This window comes from Sorghum bicolor, chromosome 1 (genome assembly GCF_000003195.3).
Source record: "Sorghum bicolor cultivar BTx623 chromosome 1, Sorghum_bicolor_NCBIv3, whole genome shotgun sequence".
In the NCBI taxonomy this organism is placed as follows: domain Eukaryota; kingdom Viridiplantae; phylum Streptophyta; class Magnoliopsida; order Poales; family Poaceae; genus Sorghum; species Sorghum bicolor.
This window is the reverse complement of record NC_012870.2, coordinates 26,315,729-26,325,803: the sequence shown is the minus strand read 5'-3', so window position 1 is coordinate 26,325,803 and position 10,075 is coordinate 26,315,729. Positions and strand designations below refer to the sequence as shown.

General features: G+C 41.5%; 2 protein-coding genes across 2 annotated transcripts; one reads left to right on the top strand and one right to left on the bottom strand.

Moving 5' to 3' along the window:
• LOC110431742 lies at positions 1,670 to 2,587 on the top strand. Its single transcript, XM_021451230.1, has one exon. It carries the CDS (start codon positions 1,670 to 1,672, stop codon positions 2,585 to 2,587), a length of 918 nt encoding a protein of 305 aa, XP_021306905.1.
• LOC8059468 lies at positions 2,802 to 3,949 on the bottom strand. Its single transcript, XM_002464573.2, has 2 exons — positions 3,550 to 3,949; positions 2,802 to 3,453 (listed from the first exon to the last, which is right to left on the bottom strand). The coding sequence occupies exons 1-2, from the start codon at positions 3,649 to 3,651 to the stop codon at positions 2,866 to 2,868; spliced, it is 690 nt and encodes a 229-aa protein (XP_002464618.2). The 5' UTR covers positions 3,652 to 3,949; the 3' UTR covers positions 2,802 to 2,865.

Below are 10,075 nucleotides of genomic sequence, written 5' to 3'. Positions count from 1 at the left end.
TATTTGCGCGTACGAGCGAGCTATAGTGCTGACTGGCGAGGCACAGCTGCGGCGGAATTGATTTGCAGACACTTGCCATTTAGTGTAGATATGGCTCTGGCTCCCTAAGCTAATCTCCTCTACAAATACATCTTTAGAGACGGGCGGTAATACTGGTTGTCTCTGACAATTATGTTATTTTTATGCACGGCTTAGCGCCTCTGAAGAATATAAAGATGCATGTGTAGACGAAGAAATTTTAAATAGCGGTCTCTACATGCTCCAGGCATATACTCCTACTCCGTATAGTTTTTCCCTCTTCCACCTCGAGGAATTTAATGCAACCCAAGAAGTAAGGAAAAGGGCTTAGGCTACCTCCAAAAATTATAAATCTAATAGGAGAAGGTTTTGATTTTGATTTCTTTAGTGTAGGAGGTTCTAGAGGGTAAGTAAACGCTCTTAGAGCATCTCCAACAACTTGGTAAAATTCACTTGTCAAATCTTGAGTTATAGCAAGTTGCTAATTTGTTTAGCAAAAGAAAAAAGGATGTGTCTCCAATAAGTTGCTATTCTCACTTGGTAAAAATAGAGGATGACAGATGAGACCCGCTCACTTGGTAAAAGAATATGTGTCTCCAACAAATTGCTCTCGGGATAGCAACTTGGGATAGCAACTTGACAAATCTCGGCAGTAGAAACCTCTGGATAGCAACTTGGGAAATTTAGCAGGTTGAGATAAGGAGTTGTTGGAGAAGGATTTTTATGCTTTTAGCAAATTTGGTAGGATAGCATGTTGAAATACCAAGTTGTTGGAGATGCTCTTAGAGCATCTCCAAGAGTTCCCTAAATTCTACTTGCCAAATCTTCTATTTTAGCAACTTGATAAAATATTTGCCAAGTCAAAATTTGTTGTTTCTCCAAGAGTTTGCCATTTGGGCTTGCTAAACTAAAAAACGAGGCCCACAAATAGGCTGAGGGCCAACGGAAATAACAGGCAGTGGCCTCGAGCGATTGTTTCTGCGCCGCCGGTGCACCTGCGACTCAACTTCTTGCCGCCGCCGCCGAGGTGAACATCAACTCCTCCACGCATCGGTTCTGACCGCACCAAGGCACCAGGCCTAGATCATCCAGGCGCAGGTGAGCATCATCCACCTCCTCATCGGTTCTGCACATGCCGTCCATCTCTAGGTCATCTAGAATTTCTTATTAATTATACACTTGTCCATCAGGAATCATGCCTAGGAAGCGATCCCGTTCTCGAAGAACATTAGATGAAGAATCATCCGATGACGATGAGTCTCTGATACTAGCCACTGCTCAAATAGTAGAAAACTTTTCCAACGAGAAAGGTAGACACGGTGGCTCTGTGAAAGGTCATAGAGTTCTTCACCGTGATAGGCAAGGCGGACATGACAGGTTGTATCAAGATTATATGGCGGAGAATCCAACATACGGCCCCGAAATATTCCGTCGAAGGTTGTTGTCCTTTTAACATTGAATGAATTGTTTTCTGTGCCCAAATATTTTCATAGTTCTCAAACTATATTTTTGTTTTTCTAGGTTCAGGATGTCTAGGCCTCTTTTCTTACGCATAATGAATGTTGTTGAAGCGCACGATGATTACTTTGTGCAGAAATACAGTGCGGCCAATGTACTCGGATTGAGTTGCTTACAAAAAGTCACTGCCGCAATGCGTATGCTCACTTATGGGCTTCCAGCTGATGCGACAGATGAGTATATCCGCATTGGCGAAAGTACTGCACTTGAGAGCCTACGTAGGTTTGTTGCTGCAGTTGTTGAGATTTTTAGAGATGAATATCTCAGACATCCCAATGAGGCAGACACAACACGCTTACTTGCAATGGGTGAGAAGAAAGGCTTTCCAGGAATGTTAGGGTCCATCGATTGTATGCATTGGGCATGGAAGAACTGTCCATATGACAAACAAGGTCAGTACAAGGGGCATGTGGAGAAGCCCACAATCATTTTGGAGGCTGTTGCTTCTGAAGACCTCTGGATATGGCATGCCTTCTTTGGAATGCCTGGGTCTCACAATGACATTAATGTTCTTCATAGATCTCCATTGTTTGATAACCTAGCAGAAGGTAGAGCTCCAGAAGTGAAGTATTCTGTCAACGGCCACGACTACAACATGGGTTATTACCTTGCAGATGGTATATACCCTGATTGGGCTACTTTGGTAAAGACAATCAGGCATCCTATGGGTAACAAGAGGCAATATTTTGCCAAATCGCAAGAAGCAGCGAGGAAGATGGTGGAAAGAGCTTTTGGGGTTCTTCAATCTAGATTCGCCATTGTTCGAGGACCAGCACGCCCTTGGGACATTGAGACTTTGGCATTGATCATGAGGGCTTGTGTCATAATGCACAACATGATTGTGGAAGATGAGGGATTCTTGGTCGACCCTGATGAGCGTTTTGAAGATGATGCTGACAATGTGGAACCTGCTCATGGTCGAGCTGCTCGATCACTAGATGAATATATCGAGGCGCATAGACAGATCAGAGACAAGGATACACATGTTCAGTTGAAAGAAGATCTCATCGAACACCTGTGGAACAATCATCCCGATTTATATTCGTACTAGATTGTGCTTTTTATTTCATCCATGTGAACTGTTGTGGACATATCATGATGGATCGTTACTTTTTATTTCATCCACGTGAAGCACACCATTCAAGAACAGTACCATGCAGGTAAAGAGACACAGTACCATGCAGTCAAGTACTGGTGCATACAATAAACAATAATTTGAAGCAAAATAAAGTATGGATGACATTTTAAACTGAATAAAGGTTCCGATGCTTTGACAGCAAACTAAAAAAAGTAAAGAAAATCTTGTGATGCATAGGAAAACAAATGAAACTAAGTTGAATTTCCTTGACGCCTAGCCACAATCTGCTGTTGCATCATCTCAAGCCACTGAAGCTGGAGAGGGCCACTGACCGCCATCATGATTTCTTTTTCCTCTTTGAGCAAATCGGCTTCAGCTCTTTTTAAATCTGCATCAGCCCTCTTCTTCTCCAACTCTAGTGCTTCCTTGTCTATTGCAAGTGAAGCCATGAACCTCTCCTGTTTCGCCTTCTCTTTTTCCTTATCGGACTCCTCCTTCTTTGCCCACATCTTCTCCATGGCTGCCATGCAAGCCTCACCACCTCCTCGCCTATGATTTTCTTTCACCTTCTTGATCCCATCAGACCTTTTCCTTGGCTCGGTTTCTTCGGCATCAACAGCTACGACGTGATCATTATTAGTGGCTCCTTGATCCCTTGGCCTCGACACCTTTGCACTTTTTTGCTTCTTCTTGTTTGCTGCTATTTTCTCTAGCTCAGCAAGTTCTACCATCTTGGCTTTCCACTTGTCCTCCTCCTTGAGTATGTTCCAACAATGATCAAGAGCAAAAGATTTTTTGTCCTTGTCCCAGTCCGTGTAGAGCTTTTTTGCATCGTTAATCTGTAAAGAGATATTGTCAATGTATATGCATTTAAAAAAACTTCATAAGCTGCACAAAAAACTTCATAATGATCACATAGAACACATGTTTTATACCTTATCTGTGATAGTTGTGCCACTTTGATTCCTACGTGTAATGGCCTCATAAGCTGCACAAAACTTGTTGACTTGGAATTGAATTGTCAGCCACCTATGCATGATCGAACTCTCTGTACGAACAGCTCCAGTTTCATTGTGTTCCTCATAGTAAGCATGAACTCTTCCCCAAAATGTGCTACGCGATTGATTAGCCCCATTGACGGGATCTTTGCTAACTTTCAACCACCCCAAGCACACTAGTTCGTCCTCCTTGTAATGGAAATTTTTTGATCTCCTGGTTCCCTTTGTACCGCGGCTTGCCTGCACAACTTCTTGGGTGTTTGGAACAGTCAGCTCTTCCAAACCAGCAACACGAGAGTCTTCTCCTTCGAGAAGAATGCCTGACAAGAAACTTTCCTCTTCTCCTTCCATGAGGCTACAAAATTTATGACAATGAATAGAATTAGCAATGACGATGACACATGTACTGCATTACTGCTACACATGTACTATGTTCATGATAGCATATTGCTTCCTGTTGCGGCACAAGCTGGACCTAGACTACCAATCAAACGCATCAGGAAATACATGACAGTAGTGCTTCTGTAAACGGAATAAAGGCCGGCGGCAAAAATTGAATCCTAGTACATGTGACCATATGTGCTATCTGATCATGGGCACCTCAACATATTGCGGGATCTGGAATACCTGACAGTAGCAAATTGCGTGATCTGGAATAGATGAACCCTATACACTACCAACTAGAAACCCTATCAATTATCACCTAAATTACTGAACTCTACGTACAGTTAACCTGACGAGGACTATCGATCTATCAAGACTTTGATGTACGCGAGGGATCAATTGATCTAGCACCTAACCTGACGAACCTGATGGAGGTCGATCAATCAGGAAGATGGAGGTCGATGGGAACAGAAACGCCGAACCTGATCCTGACGGAGGTCGATCAATCAGGAAGATGGAGGGCGATCTCTTCCTGAGATGGCCACGCGAGCAGGCGCGTGATCCCGGACGGCGCGGCGTCGATCGGCGCGGCGTCGATCGGCACGACGTTTTTGGTCCCTAGTCCTTCCTCCTCGATCGCGTCCCTGCTCCCTGGTTCTTCCTGCTTCGCGTGTTCTCCCTGCTCCCTGGTCCTTCCTCCTTGATCGCAGTCAGTTGGCGGCCGCGGGAGATCAGTCGATAGATATAGGCCGAGGAAGATCCTGAATTGTCCGTCACTGCGCGGGAACACCGGCAATGAACCGCGGGAGACCGATAGCAACACCGATACGCGCGCGGATAAATGCGCACGCGGGAGGGTGTTTTACCAACTCGATAAAAATGGCAACTTCGAATAGCAAACCATTGGAGAAGGAAATTTCTTGTTTTGCCAAAATATTAAGGATAGCAACCTCATTTAGGGAACTCTTGGAGATGCTCTTACAAACTTTTTCTTTGAAGTTTTAATTGTATATTAGTGCTTAATTTAGGTTTTGATTTTCTCTCTTGCATGGTGGTTGGGGTATTTATGGATGAAATTATATCAAATATTTGATGGTAGTACTAGGGTAAATTTAGTAGGGAAACAAGATTCTACCCTTATTTAGTGACCATCTCTTGATTTCAATGGTCTATTAGTTAGTCTTTATGTAGGGATTAGGTTTAGATCTAGATCTAGAATTATAATTATTTCTTATCAACATTCTTATTTTTTCAAAAAGGGTTTAAGTTTTTCCATCAACAATAATGGGTACAATAATAATTGGTGCAAATTATTTCTTTAAAAATCTTTATTATAATAAATATTTGAAAGATAAATAATTGCTTCATTATTACGGGCTAAGCAAATATACAAATATCCTTCATAGTTTCTATTACTTATATCAATTGATCCTATTTTTTGCTTTGATTGATTTCAAAAAAGATGGTCCCAAAACTCATGGATGTATGGTTCATTAAGATGGAAGATAGGTTTTCACACTGAAGTGGATAGATTTATTGAAGCGACAAAGAAGCATGCAATGGCCTAGAATGAAACTAAAATTCATTGTCCGTGCAACGATTGTAAGAACCTTGCTCGGGTTTCATAGGGAGCATCTTACCTTTTTGGAAGACAAAATTGTAGAAGCTAGCTGAGCAAGCTGTGTTTCTAGCATTTTATTGAAGCTCAATTTCTTTTTAATGGAAGAAGAGATATCTTCAAAATTAGCATGAATTTTTTTCAAGCACCTTATAATTGGTTATACAACATTTAATTCATGCTTTCATTTATTTTATCTTAACCAAGAACAAGATCTTTAAGAGAAGTCTGACTATTATTATAACTGTTGAAATTGTTACCTCCCTGTTGTCCTTGGTTTTGTTAATGATGATACTCATTGTTGTTAACGAAGTTTATGTCTTCATGTGTTTTGAGGCATTGTCTCTCAAATGTTTGGTGTCACCACAGACCTCGCACGTCATGTAAGCGTTCATGGCTTGAACGAGCTTCTTGTGTGTTCATCTTCTCCCTTGTCTGTAGATCCTGCTTCAAACTAGCTTTTTCATGATTAAGGAGAAAACTCATCTTTTAAGAGAGTGAGTCCGCCTTGATGGTGTGCATCGCTTGCTTACGGGGTTGGACTCATTTGTCGGTCCACATCTTTGTTGGATATCATCTTCTCAATCAAACTATTCACATCCTTACACTTAACTAGAAGAAGGTCAGACCAGCAACAGCGTCAATGTGATTGCGAGCTATGTTAGTGAGCTCCTTGTAGAAATCTTGAATCATGAACCAGTCCAAATTTGTTCCATGATAAGAACAAGCCAAGATGTACCCTTGAAGGTGCATGCATGGATGCTCACCTTCTCTACTTGCAATCTTATCTAAGAGAGATCTACTTAGCTAGCCTAAGGAAATAAACTTAGATGGGAGATATGGCTATCTTGGGCAGCCACTATCCTTATTTATAGTCATTACACATTCCAATACTACCCCTAGGTATTTTTCATGAACCATTCAGTCATGGGGGAAAACTGGACTTCATGCATCGGACGGCCATGGGCTCTTCACAAAATTGCTTCGCCTCGACGCAAGCTCTCCGATGACGCCATGTGTCACCCCAAGATCCTCCCTAGGTTCTGAGGCCCAAACCTGGCAAACCTACCATCACAGTTTTGAGGCCCAAATCATCAAACCCACTTGCAGTCGTGTAGTTGTTATGCTCACGATGTCGACGCGTGTCCCGCACGTCCTCGACCATCCTATCACCAAGTGCTCGTGTGCCCGCCTTCATGTGGTCCTATCCCCATCTTGACTTCGGTTAACATTGTCTTTCATCATCTTCCTCGCATCTACACTTGCTTGTCGACGTGTCCAAATGCTAGCTGTCCACGATCCATCCTTCGGCCCTTGGTGCCTCGGTCCAAACCTTCACATTCATCCTTCACCACTTCCGGTCCATCGCGCATGGACTCCTCAGTTGGCCTTCTCCATTGTTGTTGACCATCTCAAGCTCAATGCCTTCACATCAAAGACGGATCTTGTTGTGGTACACCCAAATAATTGTGAACCATTGATCTGGATGTCTTTTACCACAGATTACTTCATAGGAGGTAATAATAAAATAAATATTTAATTGTTTCTAATTTTGGAAGAAAAGAAAGTATCCAAATATGTCGACTATTTTTTTGGAAAGTTTGGTATATCTATTTTTTTAACATGATAGAGAATTAGCAATCATTCTTTAACGTGATAGGTGTGCATGCATGTATGGTGCACAATATAATGGTACCGATTTTTGGAACGTGACATACAAAGGTGCGCTGATGTTTTTTTTAACATGAGGACAAGTATGTCATCGTGATTTACAAGTATATGTCAACATAACATGCCCACAATATCCTAACAAAAAATCTCGGATGAAGATTGCCATGACAGTATTTTTGTCCCTAATAATTGTTGATCCATGCTTGCAGCGTCAGGATAAGAAAGAAAAGGCCAGCGGAGATTGTCGGTATTATTTGTTTTTTCAATTATTTTTAATTATATAAATCTATTATTGTATTTTAAAATATATATTTTTTAAAAAAAATCAAAGGCTATGATTTATTCAAGATATTACTTCTTGGGGAGTAAGAGGTGTACTGTAGTAAAACTCTCCTCAAACTAAAATGTGTTCGTTTGACCTGGAACAGGGGCCAGGAACTATTCCGGCCATTGTAAATGAGTGGAACATTCCTACCCGAGAATCTCCTTAACCGAAACGGCCCCTAAATTGGAACGAAAGGAGAATCCATGCATTTAGTTTGAGGAACCCTTGAATACATATTGCAACGCGAAACCCCTCTCCATGTGTTAGCTATATATCAGACACTGTTTGGGATGCCAAATATCGATCTTGAAGCCCCCCAGCATACACTTTGCTGCCAGCTGCTGATGCCAACATTCCATACCCCATTCCCTTTTGCAACAGGATCATTCTATCTGTCGGGGTCTCTCGATTGCGCTAGTTGGCATCCGATCTCCAGCTAGCAACGACAGCGAATGAAAGCTAAAGCTAAAGCAGGAGCGCTTCATTAGCACTTAAATTTCATCGTCGTCATAACCACGCCATCTCATCCGCCGTGGACTACTGTAACGCATTCAGGTCCCTGTTTTATATGAGATGAGATGTGACGGGCATATATTATGGGCCACTGGTTTAGCGATGTCAAGCCAATGCAAGTACCTACGGTGGATGCAAGAGCAGTGAGAAGAGAAGGGGAGGACGTACACGGGGCCCTCGCGCGCGTTGGAGCTCTCTCCTTTTGCTGTTATGAACATTCAACAAAATTAGTCGGTGATGATCTGTCGACATTGATATATATGGACATCTAGTACTTGAAAGAAAACCCGTTGCCTATTTTTTTTCTGATGTTTTCAGATCGTGAGGAAAACTAGCTATTTACATTCATTGAAGGGCATAGAGAAATTGAGCCCGGGATTTGGACCGCCAGGGCATGAATTGGTTGTGGACTTGTGGTGGTCGACTTGCGGCTACCGAACACCTAAATTAAATTTGGAGAATATGGCATCATCAGTTGCGGACACTGTTGAGTATTGATTAAGAGCAGATCGATCATACAGAAATGGACCAACCTATATGTACTCTCGTCAATAATAATTTAGACCACAGTGTGGAGGTACGTAGCCCCTTTTTCTCATTAGTTATAAACATCCATGTATATATGCACGCTAGCTAGTATCTATCTCTCTATCCCTCTCTGCTCTTAAATACAGGCGCGTGCATTGTATTTGCCTGACCTAACTTATTAGCTCCGGCGATTACGGCGACTGGCGCGCGATTGTTACGATCAGTAATGCGGCCGTGATTGCTACGATCGATCGAATTTGTCCGGCCGTTGACAACGACCGGGGACGACACTTGTGGTCTCCGATCTCCGCCGGCCTCTGGCGGTGCTGCCAGAACTCACTATGCGTCTGCGTCTGCGTGCAGAATTGCATGTGGACGCGCAGACTTCCTTGCAGTTGCATTAACGCCATTCTCAATCGAGTTTTATATGAGTTTCATTTGCATTAAATAGGTTGTTACATAGACTTTTCTGATGACATGGCAATGTATTTAAGTAGAGAGAGAAGAAATGGGTTTCATCTAGATGAAACTCTCTTGGCACGATTACCAACTCTCTATAAGTCTTGAAATTAAATGCCTATGAAACTATGAAATGAAGCTCTTCATTGAGAGTGGTTGTTTTATTCATGTTTCATTTCATTTCACATGACATGTCAGTCTTGTAAACAACGTCATGAACTCTCCACTAAGACCGGCCTAGCTGCGCCGCCGCCGTGAAGGAGCAGGATACATGTATATATATACTCCTGCATTGTGTCCATGATGTTGCTGTGGATTTTCAGAATTATATATACACAGCTGAGTGAAAAAAGCTTCTAGACGCTAGTAGTTGTTGAGCTTAGCAAGCCAGCGCACCCTGACTCAACCAGCACTCGTTCCGGTTTGGTTTGTACTGATTTTTTTAACTCATATCACATCGAATGTTTGACATATATATGGAGTACTAAATATAGATTATTTATAAAACTAAAAACATAGCTAAAGAATAATTTGCGAGATAAATCTTTTAAGTCTAATTAGTCCATGATTCGACACTAATTATCAAATAAAACGAAAAAACTACAGTACCTACTAAATTTTAGTACGTCCAACCAAACACCCCCTTCAAAACCTAGTTTCCCTACTGAATTTAGGCTATATATATATATATATATATATATATATATATATATATATATATATATATATATATATATATATATATATATATATATATATATATATATATACACACACACACATATAAATATATTTCTTCGCAGATATATATATATAAATTTAAATATATATCTATATGTGTCTTCCCGCCTCTTTTTGTGTGCAGATAAACCACTCTCTATGTAAAAATCAGACCAATAGAGTCTCTCTGTTTTTTCTCCCAAATATTTCTAGAGCCCAAACAGCGACGCCCACTCTTGGGGAGC